This window comes from Alosa alosa, chromosome 3 (genome assembly GCF_017589495.1).
Source record: "Alosa alosa isolate M-15738 ecotype Scorff River chromosome 3, AALO_Geno_1.1, whole genome shotgun sequence".
Lineage (NCBI taxonomy): Eukaryota > Metazoa > Chordata > Actinopteri > Clupeiformes > Clupeidae > Alosa > Alosa alosa.
This window is the reverse complement of record NC_063191.1, coordinates 10,868,034-10,888,825: the sequence shown is the minus strand read 5'-3', so window position 1 is coordinate 10,888,825 and position 20,792 is coordinate 10,868,034. Positions and strand designations below refer to the sequence as shown.

The window sequence follows — 20,792 nt, the reverse complement described above, 5'->3', positions numbered from 1 at the left end:
CTTTTGTTCTGTCTCATGTATTTTGAGTTCTCTCTCTCTCTCTCTTTCTGAGTGTGTGTGTGTGTGTGTGTGTGTCTGGAACCGATACGGATTCCTGTCATCAGCACAGTAAGTTCCCTTGGTCATGTGGAGCTCTCTAAAGTAATACTGTGGGGCTATCTGCCTTGATAAAACCCATGTTTAACACTCTCCAATACTCGCCATGTAACATGCCAGACTCCTCTTAATGTAATTCATTCTCAAGTGGTGCCCTGTCTCTGATCCTTTCCCAAAAGTTTTGCACAACCAAAGAAGCAATTGCAGAGGCACGTCGAATATATATGGTACAAAAAGTTTATTTAGTAACAGTTTTGTAAACATTTGAGGTAAATGAACATTTACATCAACTTGTTCTTACAAAATTTGGGGTAACACAAGGCACTTCTCTCTTAAGACAGCATTGAAACATTGGGCTGCTGTTCTGAGCATGTGATGGTGGCTTCTCCTCCCTGTCTGGGCCAGTGTTATCACGCTCTGCATGAGATTGAACCAACAGTTCAAGAAATCAGTTTGTTTTAATCCTAGGGTGACTGGCTACATGGCAACTCAAAAAAAAAGATACATCATTATTAAAATGTGTTTTAGGCACAATAGGGGGAGAGAAGGAGGTTTGTGGTTAGGGGTTCAGCTACCTAGCTAACATTCTTTCAACGTTAGTGTGGCGTTATAGTACCATTGTAACACCAGAGAATCACAGGAATGTAGCGAGAACACTGTGAAAAAGCACTGAAGTGAGCACACGGAAAATACTCACAGTCTCTAAACCCAGTTTCTCTCCTTATAAATATCCAAACTTTCTGCAGTTCCTCTCAGACCGGGTTAAGTGTCCTAAAATCAACAAATCAGAAACTTAAATTAATATATCCTACAAGCCATTAAAATCACATTAGATTTTTTTTGTCGTTTTTTTGTTTTTTGTTTCATAAAAATACTGTCTTTAATGTGAAGAGCCACTGTGTTTTATAGTAAGACATATTCCTTTAAGGATTATAAACACTGCCAATCACAAACATCGGCAGAGTCTGATGTTTTGTTCCCCTCTCCTACCATAAGCCTCGTAGAACAGCATGTTGATTTTTGCGTAAATGTGCAAATCATCTATTCACTAAAATGTAAACTTTAAGAACCAAAAACTGACAGAACACACATTTTCTGTTTTTCTGAGTACAGTGAAAAAAGTGTAAAATAAAATTTCACATACATCAGGAAACAATATCATGTTTTTGATGCGTATATGTGTGGCACTGTCACAAGCAAAGATATGCATTAGTCTCTCATCGAGAGCATAATTTGGGAAATACTAGGTGTTCAAAGTATGTGCTTTACTCTATGGGGAGAAAAATCAATTACAAGTCCCTTTGAGACTACAAACTATGTCGAAACAAACCTGAATTTTAACAACTACAAAATACTTGAACACAAACATTTTCCTATTACATCATTCAACAAAACCTGCTCCTTTTGGGCTTTATAAAACCTCAGTTAATTCCTTAACCAAAAGTATGTAAGTAGTTGTAAGTTGTTGCATTGGTTTTGATCAAAGCATGTTACTGCAAGAATATAACGTATTTATGTCTTCCAGACAGAGGACAGTGCATACCTTTGCTTACTACAGTGGTAGTAGTCAGTAAGATTGTTGGGGGTAGGGCAAAAATAAATAAAGAAATAAACTGATACAGCAGAAAAGTTGGGCTCAGACTTCAGTATTTTGTATCTGGACATTTGTTGAGTTTTCGCTTCTGTACACTTTGCATAATTGTAACCACAAACTGACTACAGAAATCCAATTTTTAATCGTTTTCAAACTACAGGGTTTTTTATTTTATTTTTATCGCTGTTAATAAAATCTTTGGTAAATTAAAGTCACACACATGTGAGAAAGTACTCCCATCCATAAATTATTCCTTACATGTAGATAGCTAAAAAGTGACTGTTTTCTCTTGACAGCAGTGAACACAGGTATATTCTCAAAACTCAATCTGCTCGTGCCAAATGAAAGTGTTTTACTTGTTTTCGATTTATCACTTTGGATTGAATTACTTTTAGAAATGTCATATTCAACCCAAGAGCAAAACTGGATAAGATGTTTATAAATACTAATGTTTTGTCTTTTTGTTTTGTTTTTACCATAAATTAACTATACATTTCCTCAACAGAAATGATAAGATGATGTAACAATTTATGAAAGTGGGGTTACTTCTTCTTTGTATAGCTTGTTTAATTTATTTTCTGATAAATTAGTCTTTTAGCCAGCAGAGCAAAATGCAGAGGCAGGAGCTGGAATCACAGTACCCAGATAGCATCACTGTGATTGAACTAAAGGCGACCTTGTGCAGTGGCCATGTAAAAACAGTGAGGGGTAGTCTCGAAGCCTAACTTTAACTTTTGACCTTGACATAGAGTAGACCCAAGAGGTCTATATGGGTCACTGTGTGAGGTTGAAGAGAAAAAAGGTGTTCTCTGACATGACAGTACGTGCCTTGACACTCTCATTGTCAGTGTCAGTCTGAGTATTCTATGAATTTGAACTGTGAAAATCACACCAGTTGCCATCTCAGACGTTTTAAGATAATAAACATCCTTTTTACAGACAATGAAAAGTGTGGGTAAAGCATTTATTCAGCAGCCAGACTAAACGCAGTACTTAGTTTAGCCTATTTTTATTTTGTTAGTTTGTGAGGGAGTTAGCTGGGATAGTGACTACAGGCCTGTAGTCTGTCAGTTGTGGCCTAGTCTCTAAGGTTAGTTTGTGATTTTAATTAAGTGTGAAGTCAGTGGCAGTTCACAGATGAAGATGCAGGGTAGTCAGAAATAGCGTGGGACATGAAATTTCTAATGAACATTTCTGGTCAGGCTAGTTTTTGGAGATTCAGGCTCACATCAACAACTTGGAGTGCATTGTTACCACCGAAAATAAAAAGCATGTCAGTGCTAAATTTAGTTTCTGTCATTAGATTTGTATTTTTTTTTCTGATACACTGCAAACATCAAACATGTATTCCAGGTTTACAGATTCTGATCTTGTACCATAAGTTATGGACTGATACAGTTGTCCTTTATGGGACTGTATCAATAGCACATAAAAAGACAAACAGTAACAAATGCCAATACTGCAGCAGGCAACCAATTGTCTATCTCAATGCCTTTGCAACCACATTATAATTTCCTGTCCACAATTTCTTATCACAGCCTAATGGCTAGTATAACCTCATTCACCAACATCAAGACATTACAGTTTGTCCCAGTTACACTAGGCCACAACAAATCCAGTGTTCAATAAATTATTTAAATAACCTGATAAAGACACCATGCACGCCACAAAATTCACATTACTAGAATGTATCACATGACCCCCAACTAAAACCAAAATGCTCTTGTTCTCTTTTTTAAAAAGAACTAGATGTAGACATGAAGACAAGTATCCCGTCACCCCTGTCTAATATGTTCATCCTGTCTAACAGCCTGTCATCATTACACTCAGTACAAACTCACCGGTGTTTACAAAAATCATCACATGAGACACTCAAACCCATTCAAGTTACTCTACAACTCACCAGAGGATATATGGAATTGTTGTCAAGATTTCTTTAGTTTCCAGCAACCTGCCTCTCATTTCCTCTTTTCATTTAAATATTTTTTTTTTGGCATTTTGTTTATATATATAAAAATCAGGGGTGAGGGGAGTGGGGTGGGGTGGGCTGGGTGTTTTTTTTTTTTTTGTTGATGTTTCATAATTCAGGGGAAACTAAACCGCCAGGTCGTTGGGCCTGGCTCTAACGCTGCTGGTCTTGCTGGCTCTGCTAAGCCGCCGTGGGTCTGTGAACATGAGTGGCGGCTCGTGCATCTCCACCGTGGTGATGATGTGGCCCTCCTCGGGCTCGCTCTTGCCGTCGCTCAAGCTGCCGCCGCTGCTGCTCAAGCTGGGGCTGGTGGTGGGCAGGGTGGCGACCTCTTTGGGCGGCCGCTGGCGGTCAGCAGTGCAGATGGAGGAGGAGGAAGTGGAGGAGGGGGATGGGGAGGTGGCCTTCATCTCCCGAGTCTGCTGCTCGGTAGCCAGGTTGGCCCAGTTCTGTTCGGCCGCCAGCCTGTGGTTGTTGTTGTTGCTCATGTAGAAGGGCGAGGGCTCGCGCAGGTCCTCTTGGAGAGGATCCATCTTGTAGTCGGCCGAGGGCGGCGGCGGCGCCACCGGCTGGAGGAAGGCCGCGTTGCCCGCCGTCACGTCCGTGTAGGTCGGCGGGTAGCTGAGGGTGGGAGGAGCAGTTCTGGGACCCGAGCTCATGGGCTCGGGCTCGCCGCCCTCGCCGAGTCGCAGCAAGTTGTGGCCGGGCGCGAACTCGTTAATCATGCCTTGCTTGACTTTCTTCCATCCGAGGTGATAAATCTCTAACAAATTCAGCAAAAGGGACACGCAAGCCACCACAAGCATAAATATGATGAAGATGGTCTTTTCCGTGGGTCTGGAGATGAAGCAGTCCACGGTGTTCGGGCAAGGCCACCGCGCACACTTGTACAGGGGCCGCAGTTGAAAACCATAGAGGAAATATTGCCCTAAAATGAACCCCACCTCAAACAGGGTTTTGAATATGATGTTGAACACGTAGGTGCGCAACAGCGCTCCCCGGATACGGATTTTCCCATGCTCGTCTCTGATTGGTGGCTTCTCCTTTTTCCCGCCTCCACCGCCGCCACCCCTGCCGCTGACCTCCCCTCCCCCACCACCGTTTCTGTAAAGGAGTTCTTTCTCCTCCGTGAGTCTGCTGGCCTTGCGCAGCTCCTCCTCCTTCTCTTTGCGCTTCTCCTCCATACGAACGATGTGCAGGACGTGGCCCAGGTAGATGAGCGTGGGCGTGGACACGAAGATGATCTGCAGCACCCAGAAGCGGATGTGCGAGATGGGGAAGGCCTCATCGTAGCAGACGTTCTCGCAACCGGGCTGCTGGGTGTTGCAGGTGAAGTCCGACTGCTCGTCGCCCCACACCTCCTCCGCCGCCGCGCCCAGAACCAGGATCCTAAAGATGAAGAGGACAGTCAGCCAGACCTTGCCGATCACCGTCGAGTGTTCCTGGGCATTCTCCAACAGCCGCCCCAGAAAACTCCAGTCACCCATGCTTCACGATTTCTAGCCTAGGGAGAAAGTACAGTCTAGTAGTAGTGGACACAGTGAGAGAGAGAGGGGGGGAAGGAAAGGGAAGAGGAGACAATGGAGGAGAGGAAGGGGGGAAAAAGGATGTGAGGACGACAGGAATTATAACAAAACACAACAACAGCTGCGAACACAAAACAGGAATACACTTAGCGTACAAACGCACAGCAAAGCAGCAGCACATTTCAGGCTCAGCCTTGATAGTATCCCTCGTGGCAGAGAGACACACCAGGCCCAGAGAGCCAGAGCAAAGGGGCACAGAGCGGAGACCAGGCACAGAGAGCACTCAACGCTGACAAATATGTCCGTAGAACTTATACATACTTTCAACGCCAACCCTGGTAACATTTACAGTTTCACCGTGCAAAAAAAACGTCCAATTAATCAGTTTTGAACAAACAATAGGTGTCTTTCTGGCGAAAGGAACACAGTCTTGGACAGCGAAAAAATCACGTAGATCCCAAATTACTGCCAAACTGTGAATCATCCGAAATAGACCAAGTTACGTAAAAAACTTTCCCCTAAGCTCAAGGATTTGGTGAAACTCCCCTATTTAACCATCCATCTGATTGCTATGAATCTGGCATGCACCGTGTAAGCAAACTCTCCCCCTTTCTCTCTCGTACTCTTTCTCACCCTCCTGTCATACACATACACGCACATATACACATACACACTCTTGTACACACAGACACGCACACTCACTTTTTCTCTGCACTCTCTCTCTCTCTCTCTCCTCTCTCTCTCTCTCTCCCTCTCTCTCTCGCTCTCTCTCACACACACACGCGCTCTCACCTGCTCGCTCCACTGCTCAGCTGGCATGTGCTGAGATCAACATTATAATGTTCAAAAACAGCCGTGAGCATGGCGTGGACAGCACGATGCATGGGATACAGTAGAAGCACTTCAAATCAAAATTGAATACAGGGTTCAACTGCCCTGGGCCTACCTCATCAACTCTAAACACAGAAAGCAGTGACGACCAAAGTATCTTTATGAAATGAAGGTGTTCCAAATCTAGTTATCGACATTTCATTCTCTCATCTGTATCATAATGACATCACTTGTTTATCTGATGTTAACTCATCATAGCCAAAATATCAAGCTGTGTTTGTTTTGGAGAGGAAAAACAGCTTTTCATTTATGTGGCCAAGCATGTCATCAGAGCAACCATCAACAGGGAAATGGACATTTTCCGGGCTTCTGTGTTTCAATGTGCAACAAGTTGCAGCCTACAAATTTGTGACTACCATTTCAGCCAACAGCCATTTCAAGCAAACCACATGCAAAGGCAGGAAGTTCAACTTACAAAAATGCTCTTGTGTTGTTGGTAATAAATCCATCGACTAAGGTTCAATATGTATTAGAAACCTGAAAAATAAAAGAAGCTAATTAAAACAGCACAGAGCTACAGAGTCTTCTTAAATGGAATAAGATAAGAGGTTGTTGTTCAGTAAATGTTTTTTAAAAACACAAACAACCATTGGTTTTTGCATGATGGTGAGGGTTGATTTTGTTTCTGCCCCATCTTTCATAGATTCGCACACAGAAATGAAGATAATTTGCCACACGGAAGTGCTGTAGTGTAGATTGATGTTACATTACAGTAGTACTATACTCTAATTTTTGAGATGTGCAATTTGGTCATATGAATAAAAATACCATATCTGTGCTTACATAAACAAATGGACCCCCAAAAAAAAAAAAAAAAAAAAATTGCTTGTCTTATCAAAATCTGACACATTTATATAAAGTAACCAAGGTTGAGCAAGCCTACTTTGTGGATGAAATCGCCTAAAGAGTTGAGTTAATTTGAAATCGGATTAAGTAAGGATATGTTGTGGTCTAATCCAGATATTGAGCTGCAATTACTGTAGCTCAGAAATGTTGAATTGCACCTTGTGTATATGCGGTCATTGTTTGGTCAGTTGACTGTAGGCCCTCCTGTGAAACTATAGGTGTACGTTTTATTTTCTGACTTGGTGACAGCTTGACGAAATTTGATTTGATCTCGCTCTGGAACATAGTCAGTTTTACATTAAATTAGGAAAATGTAGATGCGATGAAAGTGCGTGCACCACTATGCGGAAGGTGCCAGATTTCCTTTGAGTCTATTTGTACAATTGAGGCAACCAGCCTTTGTAAATGACCCTTTGTAAAATGACCAGTGTAGCCAAGTGGTCCATAACATATCTTTCTCTATAAATTAAAGCATTTTAAAAGTTGCAGGTCTGCTTAGAAACTGTGGCGATAGCATCACTTTCCTGTGTCCAGGATGTTATGTGATAAAAACGAATGCACCTATATAAGTCATACCTTAGACTGCAGCTGCCAAAATTATCTATTGAAAGAAATGTCCGGCTGCGACTTTTGAGTGCGCTGAATAGTGCACAGAATCCCCAAGGTAGCTGAAGCCCTCCCCTCTCCCCTGTCCCCAAATCCTGGCAACTTTGCCAGCTTACCAAACTTTTGAAAGCAGCCAGCCACCTTATTCATGCACAAACGTCTTCAACCGTGGATTCGTGGCCAAACTTGCGCAAAGAAAGTTATTTTTTCATAGCGAATTCAACGTGGAGATTGGGTTTCGCGAAACGCAGCTGCCTCCAGGTCCCAGCCATCGCGACTGTCACATTGTGTGGCCATGCATGAGTGAATTCAAAGTCATCATCCCGAACGAGCGCATGCCACGCCCCTGTCAATTCAAACTTCAAATATCCACCAACTATCAAAATAATGGTTTTGCTTTTGTAGGCCTACACGTAGGCCATTTTACACTTTTTGCACAAATAACTGTTTTTTACATTTGTGCGTAAGTGTAGCCTACATGCGTGCGTAATAATAGCCTAACAAACAGGTTCATTGTGTGTTTGAAGTACTAAGACTAATTGATGTAGCTAGAAAGTAGGTTCCCTCTGATAAAAAAAAAATCCCATGACTTTTACAAGGTTTACCATTAGATGTTATTGTAAACAAACATGTTGAACAATGAAGGCTAGAGCTAAACTTGTGAGAGTTGCCCACCATTAGACTAGACTAGAAACGCACCGCCCTCACCCGGCTAGCCAAGGAGAGAACAAAGCGACATTTTCACAAACAAATGGGCAGCTCCTGACGCTGTCAAGGATATCAATCACAGACACACACAGGTAAACAAGTTGTGCTTCTTTCTCATTTAATTATAGAGATGATTCTATGGCAGAGTAAAAGGCAGATGAATGAAAAGTGCAACTAACAGTCATACATAGTTAACTAGCCTCCATGGATACAAGTCAACCAATATAGGCTAATCTCCTTTTATAATTTGAAGAGATTTTATTTTCGTTTTTTATGTCGACATGAATGACAGACCCATCGTGTGAACCCAATGTGGGCCTGCTTTTTTGCTGCACAAAGTGGATAATCATGTAAAAAAATAAAATGAAATAAAACATTAAAGTGACATTCTGGAGTGGAAGATAAACAGATTGTAAAACGAGCAAGCAATTGCTCTTAACAGATGAAGACAGGTGATATCTTACGTGATCAGATAATCGCATCCCACAACAGGCCTCCCAGTTAAAACTTTGGGTGGCGGAAAAGAAATCCATTTCATTGAGCATAGGTAGGCTACTGCAGCGTTATTTCCAGTCATGTATTTCCATGGCCTATTGACATTAGTGATAAGCGCTCAAAGAAACACGTGTAGCGTACAGTGTAAGTGCAGTGCGGCTAAAATAAACGGCCTGAAAAGTGATCCGCTGCTGGCTGAGCTGGGTGCTCGGGGTAGCCTATACCTTTCTTAAGGCGACATGTTGTAATTGTTGCATTTGCCGTGGCCCGACTAACAGGGCAACTGGTAACAAGTAGCCTTGCCCAACTCTATTGGCTAGAATGGATTGAGCGTGGCAGGTGACAGGAGGCAGGCGTACCTAAACACACAGATGACGTGCCTTTGACATTTCACTTGATGCCATATGACTAGACGGGCTATGTGGAGTTATTGAAAATGGTGTGATTCACAGGAATTACTTTCAAGTTAGTTTGTTACAGCCCTAAGGTGTAGCCAGTTTCACCTGATGTTATAACTTTTATTTATTTTGGAATGCCCCCCCCCCCCCTTCCTCTACAATAAAAGCTGGAAGTGGAGATGTCACAGTCCTCATTAGTTTAAGGCTACATGGCACATAGGAACTGGACTTAACACAAGCACTAATGCCACGTTTTTAGTTTATTAAAGAAACTAAATACTTCTTTGGAGTTAGTTTAAAAAATGACACAACTGGCAAAGTCTTCGAAGAATATCTTGATTTGAAAAATATCTTGAAAAACTGAAAAAATGAATGGAGCACATCTCAAATAAACGTTAAAACTCTTGAATGACTTCAAAATTACTTGAAGTACAGCCCTTGACTGAAGTGGGGTTGCAAACACTAAGGCACAGACTGTTTCTGTAAGCATTTCAGTGGATGACACACATGATGGAAAGAAGCTATGTTTTGTTTTCTTTAACAACCTCAGTGTCTCAAGTAAGTTGGCATTATTATATACCTTCAACAAAAATAATGCTCAACAGTTGTGAAATGATTATGGCTGACATTTACCACTAGATGTCATTGCTGCTCCATCTCACATGCTTGCATTAAATTCATGTGACAGTTAAGGGGTATATAAATGACCTTCATTTCATTCATGTAAACCACATTATGACATTCACTGCTTGTCTAAGTATGCACTCCATCTACACAGAAGATGAAGCTAAAAGTAACAAAGTTGATTAAACCTTCATGTCTTCCCAAATATGGCACTTCTAAAATTAAAATGCCAATGGGAGAAAAAAAACAATGACTAAAAAAGAAAAACTTTAAAATCTGTTAGAATACTGAACACGTAACGTAACATGTAATCTTCTGTGGCCTCTGCTTTGGGCGGGTGGGGGGCAGACGCCACATTGCTAGGGCTTCACACCGCCTTGCCAGTGCTGGAGTCCGTAGAGGACGACAGTAACATCTCATTCTTTTTGTTCTGCAAGTAAGCCTTGTCCTTGGTTGCATTTTCTGGGTGAGTGTAGGCGTGCTTCTTCCTCTGCATCCGCGCCGAGCATCGTATCAGGGCCTTGGCGATCAGGTAGGCCAACTCAGCGAGATTAAGAATCATACAGATGGCCGAGGAGCCCACCATGAAGATGGTGAACACCGTCTTCTCCGTGGGGCGGGACATGAAGCAGTCCACCTTATTGGGGCAAGGCCACTGCTCACACTTGACCAGCCTGGGCATGTGGAAGCCGCCGTAGACGTAGTAGAGGGCGTACATGAAGCCGCCCTCGAAAATCAGACGGAAGAACAGGCTGCAGGTGTACGTCCACCACAAGGGGCCAGTGATGGGCAGCCGCCGCTTCTTGAGACTCTCGAGGTCGTCTTCGTTAGGCTTATCTCCTCGCGTGGCGATGAGGTCCTTCTTGGCCCCTCGCTTGCGGTAGGCCACGTGCATGGTCACCAGGAACGCCGGAGTGGACACGAAGATGAGCTGCAGACACCAGAGGCGGATGTGCGAGACCGGGAAGAAGTGGTCATAGCAGACGTTCTTGCAGCCGGGCTGCTGTGTGTTGCAGGTGAAGTCGGACTGCTCGTCGCCCCAGACGCTCTCGGCAGCCAGTACTAGGATGGTGATGCGGAAGATGAAGAGGACGGACAGCCAGATCTTGCCAAGGCTGGTGGAGTGCTTGTTCACGCCACCCAGCTGGGCATACAACGCCCCCCAGCTCATGTTGGTTGATTCACTTCAGGCCACCTGGAAATAGAGACACAATGTTATAAGCTATTATTTCAAGTCGTCAAGTTTATTTATATAGTGCATTTCATAGGTTATTCAAAATGCTTTACATAAGCCTACTTTGATAAACGCAAACAGTAGTAGCAATTACAAGCGACGGGCAATAGCTGTCATACTGTTTAGCTCCTCATCGTGTTTAAGTTTGCTTTGTCAGTGGCAGTACTGCTTTACACTAGAGACAACTTCACTTCAACCCAGTAGCCTACAAATGACAAATTACACAAAGTAATACATATAAACTCAAAACCAAGTCACCATAAGCATTTCCAGTTTACTTAAATACTTTTGGAAGAGGGTGCCTTCCTTATTTGAACATACAGTAGGTTAACAGCAAAAATATGACCAATTCTTGATTATCAAACCATCAAATTACTAGATCAATATAGTCTTAATCCATTGTATTTAACAAACATAAGATACGGCCTAAGAACAATAAACTAGAGGCAGTGCAGCAACTAATCAATCATGCGGAGAACAAAAGTTCACGTTGGGTTGAACAAGTTTGTTGGCTTCTGAATAATCTAGACAGGAATTACAGTCTTCAAGTGTTTGAATTGCCTAAAGTTAATCACCAACATTTTCAGTCATGGCTAATTTAATTAATTGCGTGCTACCTAATTCTAGTAAGAAGCCAAAGTTAACCTACTGGACGATGGAATGAAGGACTATCGTCTAGAGTTTAATCAGAATTCATAAGCAATCAGAGTCCAATTGTCGTTAAAAACTATTCTAATAAATCCGAAGACACTCAAAAAAAAAAAAAAAAACTCACCTTGCGGTCAGAAAAGTTATTAAAAGGCCTCCATCGGTAAAATCCTATTGTTTTAGCCCCACAAATAGATGGTTTATTACCGCTGTAAGTCTAAGAGCGGCAACTGCAACAAGGTGGTGTCTGAAGCAAACTCAGCTCACCGAGTCACTTGCACCTGAGTTTTGTCTTGAGGATGATCGTGGGTGGAGCCCCCACTCCCATCCTGAGGAAGTTTCCTACGAACAATCCGAAGATGAAATAAAAACAAAGTTTTGGAAGAATACTTCCTTGAACATCAGGCAAGTTATTAACTCAACGTTTTGAATGTCTTATTCAAATAATCAAATAGCCTATAGAGTTTGTCATCATATATATTTATATTAGTCTAGGTATTAAATTATTATATATTTTATAATTAGGCTATACAACATACATACATGGACTTGTAATAAATAACATGAATTATAGCCTATGCATGCAATATTTTGACTTCTGTGTCAAATAGGTGTAAAATGTAGTCAAAAGGTTATAATTAGCTATAATACTATAAACAACAAATTGATGGGGAGTTGCACTTGTGTGTGAGGGCCCGCTCAAAAACCACAGTCAGTCAGTAGTGTACAGATTAAGCCCAAATGAACCAACTATATCTTGGTGCTTGAAATGGATTGAAAGAAGTTGTTTTTACTATATTTCAAAATTATAACACTGAACAACCTGACAACAAGATAAGGCCATGATGATTGTTTATTTCATAATCATAATACATTTTCATGGAAAGTCACTATAACAGTGAATTAATAATAAGAACATAATGAACTACAGCATTAAAACTATCTGATTCATTTCAGTGCTTGCCCATGTACTTGCAATTGAATCAGCTTTCATTTCGTGGTTAGATCTCTATGCCAAAGAGAACTTTTGGCTGGCTTCCCTGAAGGCTAGTCACATTTAGTATTGATATCACTGAGTGGGCTGAGCACCAATGCATTCTGGTCCGTAGCCAGGTCATCCAGGAGGGCTCCAGATGGAATTCTGTTCTGAGTCGCCACCACCCACCCCTGCCTGACCTTGGGGTCATCGGAGGAGCAGCGTTAGCTCACTTCTTCAGCTTGGCCAGGGCCATCAAGAGCTTGTCCCGCCTCTCTCTTCTGGCTGAGAGGTGCTCCTGGTCAGCAGGGATGAGTTCACAGATCTCCTAAGGATTAGGAGCACACAAAGAGACATTTTATTTCCGATTTCCTTAGCCTTAGTACTTATGAGTTAATATGAAGAGTCGGAGAGTTTGGTTCCAAAACGCTATATATCCATTTTTAATTGTTCCAGTTCCACTGAAATTACCTGAAATTAGGGGGCAGCCATGGCCTACTGGTTAGTGCTTCGGACTTGTAACCGGAGGGTTGCCGGTTCGAACCCTGACCAGTGTAGCACGGCTGAAGTGCCCTTGAGCAAGGCACCTAATCCCTCACTGCTCCCTGAGCGCCGCTGTTGTTGCAGGCAGCTCACTGCGCTGGGATTAGTGTGTGCTTCACCTCACTGTGTGCTGAGTGTGTTTCACTAATTCACGGACTGGGATAAATGCAGAGACCAAATTTCCCTCACGGGATCAAAAGAGTATATATACTTATATATATATATATATAAATTAATTGAAATGGAGGATATAGCATTTTGAAACCAAACTATGTTTTAATCATATGTTTTAAGTTATATGTTACAATGAATTATATCCATATGTATGGATATTTAGTAGCCTACCAAACAAAAAAAATATCTGAACAATACTTGTGTACAATGTATTGGGGTTACTTTCTACCTGACACTTTCAAACTAGATAAACATGAAATGCTACAGAACTGGCCTGTGCACACCCACATGTACCTTGTTGACCAGAGCAGCTTCCTCTCCAGAAAACTCAGGTATAGGCCCAAATGTCGACAGCACCTTCCTCATTCCCACACGATAGCGCTCAAGATAGTCCTCTAGACCTAAATAAATGAGAAGTATTGTTCCTCATTCAAAATGATTTGGTTCCACATCAGAACTATTACAACTATAATACATGTTTACACTTGAATGGCATTGTTCTTCCTTAATATCCATCCAACATTGAGAAAAACATAAAGACGAAAATAACAAAAGATTTCTTTGTTATACTTGAAGTTTTGGAGGCTCAAACAGATTGATAGGCGTCACGAGGAGGGTAACAAATATCTATAAAAATCAATATCTATTCCAATCAACTGTAATGGAAAAATGTCCTTGTCAAACAAAAAGCTTATTGTGCATCACTAATGTGATGGTTGGACAGGTTTGTTTCATTCATCATGACTAAGCAGTGTTTGTGGGTGAGTGGGTGCAGCCTCGTCCAGTGGTTGAGTTTAAAAGGATACTTATTCTTGCCAAAGTCTTCAAGCATGACGAGTACTGTGGAAGTTTATCTACCTAACAGTTATGGGCTGTACACTCTGAAGTTTTCTTCTGTCCTAACATTCCAGGACTAGTGTGCGGTTTGTGTGTGTGCGTGTCTGTTACGGTTTACGTAACAGACACACACACACACACACACACACACACACACACACACACAAACAACAAAAAAAAAAAAAACAAATCTTAAGTGTTCCAAAAACTAAAACGAACACCCACGAAATGGCAAGGCTCCAAGCCCTCCACTTGCCATTAGTCTTGGAACCAGCGTGTCAATGTGAGGCCGTCCATTCATCTGCACCTTCAAGGGGCACGGCTTCCCTCACGCGGCCAGACGGATCCACAGGCCCAGAGTCATTCTCCAGATTTCACACAGTTCTCTGATATTCACCATGTCAGTGAGGTCGGCCCCTCTGCCCCACCACCTCACCCCCAAACACACAAAACACATATATGCACGTACATGTAGCACGTCCTCGCATAATAACTGTGCTTGCTTATGCTCTCTCTTGGTCACACATCCCTGTTAGCTCCGTCACGCACAGTTACATTTGCACAGGACACGTGAATCGCATGGTGTAAATATGACGGTGTAGTTTAGTATAATTACATTAGCACAGAGTAGAGTGAGTGAGTGACCTCTGTGAAGATCATGTTGCTAGGAGACTTCATACAGCCATACCAATGTTGTTGGGATATTTAAAATGGAGGGCCTTTGACATGCCTTTTGGTGCGTTGAGGTGCATGGTTTCAATTGGACCGATGAAGGCATAACGCATGCCCAGGCCTTCGGTCATCACCAGGTCTATGTCCTCCACGGATAGTATTCCATCCTGGAAATGAATAATATACAAAGACAAAAAAGATAAATAATTTCAATAAAAAAATACCAATTACCTTCATCCAATCAACATGTTACTCCTGCATTTATCTATCACCAAATTATCAAGGCTCTGACTCAATAACAATTCCTCTACCGGTACATTTGTCCATCTTTTGGGGGTCAAAGGTCAAAACCCTTCCCTTTTCATCCCATTAGCATGGCGCTAAAGCGTCTCCCACCATATTGGGTTTCGCTAATCATCTGATTCTGTGTCAGCAGGATAATGGGAAGGCACTCTGGGGGGAGCCAGGCCACTGTGCCAAGACTGGACCAAGCTGCTGCTGCTCCGATTACCTGAGGTTACGGATACCGGCTGGCCGGACCGGGTGAAATCAAAGCTCGAACACAGAACAGGAGCAGAAAGAGAGAGAGGAGAGAGAGACAGGGAAAAAGAGAGGGAGAGAGAAAAAGAGAGGGAGGGAAAGAGAGAGAGAGAGAGAGAGAGAGAGAGAGTGTGTGTGTTTTAGGATGGGGAGAGGTAAAGGGGGGGACAGGGTGGTCTTTGTTCCTTTTTTTTTCCGGGCAACAACGAGTCCGTTATCTCACAGTTGCGAGACGGCAGCCTGTGTGTGTGTGTGTGTGTAGGAGGGGGAGCCGTGAAAAGAGGCCTTTCCTCTGCAGTAATGACCGGGGACAGCAGTCTGCTTTCTCAGCTGATCCACTTTCCACTGCTGGCTCACTCTCAAAGCTCCATCCTGGACCATGAGTGTGTGTGGAGGTATGGATGAGGGTTACCTGTGTGGTTGTGTGTGTGTGTGTGTGTGTGTGTGTGTGTGTGGCTGATCCACTGACACTGACAAGGTCTTTACAGATGGCAGGCCGCTGCTATATCTCTAACAGATAAACTGTTCAAATGTATTGCATTTACTTGTTTATTAGGCACAGTGTTTACATGTAGCTCTGTTTCTAAATGCCTTACATACAAACCAATTAGAACATCTCTGTTGGCTGAAAGGAGGCCTGCTCTCATGAGGTTAGCTCTGGTGGACCCATGTCAATGTCTCAGTGTGTTGTGATGGCCTGAGGCTTTGCACATCAGAAAAAAAACCGTGAGCTCCTCCAACACCAGGCCAGGCCACATTCTTGACCTACATCTTAGTCCTTAAATATTATCTGTATGATGTCTTCCACTCAGTGAAAAGTCACACGTGTGTGTGTATGTTTGTTGTTGTTTCGTAGTTTCTATGGTAAGGATACAGCAGTCAAATACACAGCTTCATAACTGTTAGGTCTCTTTTCATATTTACTCATCAGTGAGACCTTGTAATATGTGTATTTAAGGATGTTAATAAAGACTGAATGGATCCTTGTTGTCCCATTCTAGATATGAATGATGTGCTTGTGTAACCTTCCTGGGCCTGATTAATAGCCAGGCTAACAGTTCTGCCAGGGTATTGACAAGATTATCTGTGGTTGGATTTGCGATCCCTGAAGTTTCTTTGGATCTTTATCACAGTCACATGGTTATGTTTGGCCCTGTTTTATATTTCGACCAGCAGAAGGGAAAAAACATGCTTTATTTTTACCATAGGTATTATCCTTACTGAAAGTACCGTTGATAGCAATTAAAAGTGAAATAACCCTTTGTCCGAAAAACGTCAGTGCTAAAGGGCTCTGTGGGAAAAGCGAACCAATCAGTAACCAGGTTCTACACTGCGTGAGTTGCCACACACTTGGTTTCACATGGCAACTTAGGAAATACAGTAACCACACAACGTGATTATAGTGATACCTTAAGTATCTTCAAATATCTCCATGACACTGTAAAACAAACCCAATACTATCAAGGCATTCCTGGCAAAAATGCAGACCTCAAAATACAGTCTCCAACCTTAACTCTAATCAGGCCATCTGCATGTGATCTGTATAGAAATGCCAATGCTTTGGTAGAAAACATAATTATTATTATGAATGATCATAATAAATGTCAGATACATTTTGTTTGGGTTTTGGGATTCAAAAACACTTGACTATTAATTTTGAAATGTTAGTTTTGTTAATTTGCTTTCTGTCAACACATTTACAGAGCTCCCAGAGGGCCTGTAAGCTGTGTTTAGAAATCTGAGGGCATGTTTTTTAAACTGTGGACACTCTAACCATCCTCCTTGGGCTTATTACACATGTCTAACAGAATTTCGTGGACTCTTAATTTCTTGGACTGACACCAGTGTTTACAATTATTTACTTGACATTTTTTTCCAGTAAAATGCACTCTAGTTTGACTTACACTGCCCTAGGTAAAGCATGCTCAAACATAGCTGTACCATAGCAAAATGCAATCTCATCTCAATCTCAAAGTTGAAGGTCTGTGGTCTGCTAAACATTGTTTCTTGCCACAATAAACAAAAATTGGTCTGTCAGCTGAAGGGAAAAAAAAGAAAAAATAGATGTAACTCTCAACAACAATCAAGGTCAGCGTTACTTTATGATTGAATCTGTCCACTCTTAACCTCAATAACATACACCTTTAGAAAATGCATACATCAATAAATTGACCTAAACCCTGATCAGCAGATTTAACAGTCACTTGTCACACGCTGACCTTGTTTGATCCACATATAGGGCAGACAGAACTAATGTCACAATGTGGCAAAACTGCACAGCTTTGGTCACAGTGATACCACTGAAACATGTTCAGTCACATGCCTAGGAAACATTTGAGCAACAACTACTCAAGTGTCTGGAGTGAACTGGTTCTGCAGCAGATGTTAAGGACTGCAACTCCTGCATGCTCCATCACAACTTAAGAGAAGAATGATGCTGCAGGCCACACACACACACACACACACACACACACACACACACAAACAAAAACACACACCTCCACTCAGCATGCCTTAAAGTCTTCCACTTGATTCTCAACTGAGGCGTATTATATCAAAGACAATATTGACAGGGTACACATTTATGTGTGTGGTTTCTGAAGGTTTCAGAGTTAGATTTAATACAATTATGAATGAAATTTAAGATGAACTTCACACCCTTACCAGCAAAAAATATTAACAAAAATCATAGTCCCAGAATTACTAGCAAAGGAAATTAACTATGGGCTGCGGTTTGTATCAGTTATCAGTACCAAACTGAGTTTGTAGCTTTTTTACATTGATATATATGTATTGATGAGAGAAAGAACTATACTCTCATTCCAGCGTAATAATCAAGGAACATCATGGGCGCAGCAGCACAATATCATGCAGCATCTGAAAATAGTCCCAGTAGGCTAACTTACTGCAACAAGGTTAGGCTGCAGCAGACAAATTGGTTAGTGACTGGATTATTATGCCTGAATGAGAGTATAGTTCCATGTAAAATTAGCCTAGAAAATAGCCGCGTTTCATTTTCCGTTGGTTTTATTACACTTTCTAACTCGAGGAGACAAGTTTTAAATAGAAAAACTATCGGAAATCTTAGTCACTTTTAAACGTGATGCTAGCAGGCGAGATGCTAATGGTCTAATCCGATTCAATGATCTATGCTAGGCTGGAGCTAAAAGTGGTCAGAGAATGGCTGGATGAAATGGAGAAAGGTAAAAATCAATTGTTTAACTCAAGGGGAGGTGGAAAATTAGTGTCATTCCCCAAATGGTGGATGATTATCATGTTTGACCTCAACAATAAAGACCCCTTGTATGCGGTTTGCTTGCATAAAATGATTCCACAAGTTTTGCAACAACACGCCAACAAACACAAGTATACAGTGGCTATTCAAAACGACGTAAAAAATTATGTGGATTAAACTGAGACTTTGAATAGCCCAGGCTACGTTGGACTGTCTTTAGACTTTGAATAAACAAACAACCATTACGACTGCAAGGTCCCAAATGCAAAGTATAACAAGCTACAGACAATGAGTGGCAGACAGAGCGTGATGTCACTTATAGGCTACCAGAGACTGTTTTTGAGTCACATCATTGCAAATTTCATACAATGATGCATCATTCCACAAAATGGTTTACATTCTCTGAAGTTATTCAATAGGCTAAACCAGAGCCATATAAAGGTAGAGTTGCGACAATGGGTGTTCAAAATTCGTTAAGGTCACGTGGTTCATGTAAACTTCAAAAAGTTCCCGGAAGTGATTGACAATGGATTAGAATGCATTAAACTAGATGTACCGCAGAGCGGTACAAAATATGACCGCCGCCCAGTCCAGCACATTTTTTCCACAAAAATAAATCACGCTGAAAGGCATATATGATTCTAACTGTCTCACTAAATTGCATTATCCACACTCAATTCTCACTGGGATCTGCTAGACAACAAGTACCAAAACATGATTAGTTCATAGATTTCACATGTAAAATTCATTTTATACAATGCCACCCCCATCTTGCCTGTTCATAATTCTGAGAAATTCATGAATTGTGTGCATGTGTGCGTGTACATGTTTATGTTTATGTGTGTGTATGTCTGTGTATGTCTGTGTGTGTGTGTGTGTGTGTGTGTGTGCCTGCGTATGTGCCTGTGTTTATGCATGTGCATGCATGCGTACATATGTCTACTGTGTGAGTATGTGTCATACGTATGATTACTGTGAATGTATGTGTGTGCGTGTGTATCTGTTTATGCACATGTGTGCATATGGAATGGGTTAACATGATCCCTGGAGGCAAACATACGGGAAAAAATGGTCATCCTAGGCCCTACAGTTCTCAAGATATTCACAGAAAACTTGTACGGTCACTAAATGTACACATAAATTATTTTATTGTAAGGCCCCCCATGAACGAAAGTTCACGAAACTTGGCATGCATTCGGAGGGTGCCATAATGATCCTACACTTTCAATTTTGTGCAGTTTTGACCATGTCAGCCAGAGATATTGTGATGAAAACACCTAATTTTTTGCTTTTTCATTTTTAACTAGGTGGCGCTATACATGAAATAAGTGGTAATGGGATGGGTTGACATGGCTCCTGAAGACCAACATACAAAAAAAGGTGGTCCTCCTAGGCCCTACGGTTATCGAGATATTAACAGAAAACTGTCTCCGGCCACCTACAGGCCAGTTGGTGTATAGTAACATAAATTAATTTATTGTGTGGCCCCCCATTTAGAAAACGCAATAGCACCCACCCCATAAGTGTAGCCTAGGCCTATCTAAATTATCGTTATAAAAAAAATGACCTCCTACAGTGACTTGAAGAGCTGTAAACAGTGTTTTTGAGACTGCGTGTAGCCAGAGCCCGTTTACGGAGAGCCGGATCACTCCCTATTAACTCCATTGTACCTGCAATCTGTTTCAGTTCCGCTAGGGGCGATCACGAATAAGTGCAAAAACAATGGGGGTCTATGGAGCGGCTATAGACGGCTAAATGTGTCTCTTTCACCTGGTTGTCGTGGAAAAATCGAAGATTTGATTGTGGTTTCTGCAAGCTCAATATGGATTATAGGTCAAAAGTTGAATGAACAAGTACTTATGTCCTTCTGATTTCTTACAGGTTGGGTCGTTGTTGCCCACAACTAGGGCTGTCAATTGATTAAAATAATTAATCTAATTAATTACATACTCTGTTAATTCTAAATTAATTGCATATATCATTTTTGCTGTGAAAGTATTTTAAATATTTAAATTCAATGAATCATTGAATAATCAGCATTTGTGACATTAACTTCAAAAACTCTTTTATTATTATTTTCACTCTTCAAATAATTGTCATAATAATCTATGATATGACCTAATATGCTGAGGAAATAAATTTAAAAGTGCTTTGGGAAGAAGTTTTTTTTTTTTTCCACA

The 20,792-nt window shown here is 41.6% G+C and overlaps 3 protein-coding genes and 1 long non-coding RNA gene across 6 annotated transcripts in view; all 4 read right to left on the bottom strand.

Moving 5' to 3' along the window:
- Positions 1 to 315: 315 nt before the first annotated feature.
- Positions 316 to 2,086, bottom strand: LOC125292524. Its single transcript, XR_007193203.1, has 2 exons — positions 794 to 2,086; positions 316 to 513 (listed from the first exon to the last, which is right to left on the bottom strand). It is a non-coding gene; the product is annotated as an uncharacterized LOC125292524 (long non-coding RNA).
- A 1,698-nt stretch (positions 2,087 to 3,784) lies between these two features.
- Positions 3,785 to 7,940, bottom strand: gja3 (gap junction protein, alpha 3). Its single transcript, XM_048239110.1, has 3 exons — positions 7,645 to 7,940; positions 6,492 to 6,553; positions 3,785 to 5,181 (listed from the first exon to the last, which is right to left on the bottom strand). The coding sequence occupies exon 3, from the start codon at positions 5,144 to 5,146 to the stop codon at positions 3,785 to 3,787; it is 1,362 nt and encodes a 453-aa protein (XP_048095067.1). The 5' UTR covers positions 5,147 to 5,181; positions 6,492 to 6,553; positions 7,645 to 7,940.
- Positions 7,941 to 8,337: 397 nt separating this feature from the next.
- Positions 8,338 to 11,908, bottom strand: gjb8 (gap junction protein beta 8). Its single transcript, XM_048240149.1, has 2 exons — positions 11,763 to 11,908; positions 8,338 to 10,948 (listed from the first exon to the last, which is right to left on the bottom strand). The coding sequence occupies exon 2, from the start codon at positions 10,922 to 10,924 to the stop codon at positions 10,121 to 10,123; it is 804 nt and encodes a 267-aa protein (XP_048096106.1). The 5' UTR covers positions 10,925 to 10,948; positions 11,763 to 11,908; the 3' UTR covers positions 8,338 to 10,120.
- Positions 11,909 to 12,470: 562 nt separating this feature from the next.
- Positions 12,471 to 20,792, bottom strand: part of cryl1 (crystallin, lambda 1) — a 42,683-nt gene continuing 34,361 nt past the window's right edge. For all 3 annotated transcript variants that reach the window (XM_048238979.1, XM_048238977.1, XM_048238976.1), the window contains 3 exons: positions 14,896 to 15,004; positions 13,623 to 13,729; positions 12,471 to 12,939 (listed from right to left, as the gene is read on the bottom strand). In XM_048238979.1, coding sequence (XP_048094936.1) covers positions 12,841 to 12,939; positions 13,623 to 13,729; positions 14,896 to 15,004 — 315 coding nt within the window. In that variant the 3' untranslated portion in view covers positions 12,471 to 12,840. The remainder of the gene's footprint in view (positions 12,940 to 13,622; positions 13,730 to 14,895; positions 15,005 to 20,792) is intronic.

Coding starts and splice junctions, on each gene's coding strand:
- gja3 (XM_048239110.1), bottom strand. CDS start 5,146: ATGGGTGACTGGAGTTTTCTGGGGCGGCTGTTGGAGAATGCCCAGGAA.
- gjb8 (XM_048240149.1), bottom strand. CDS start 10,924: ATGAGCTGGGGGGCGTTGTATGCCCAGCTGGGTGGCGTGAACAAGCAC.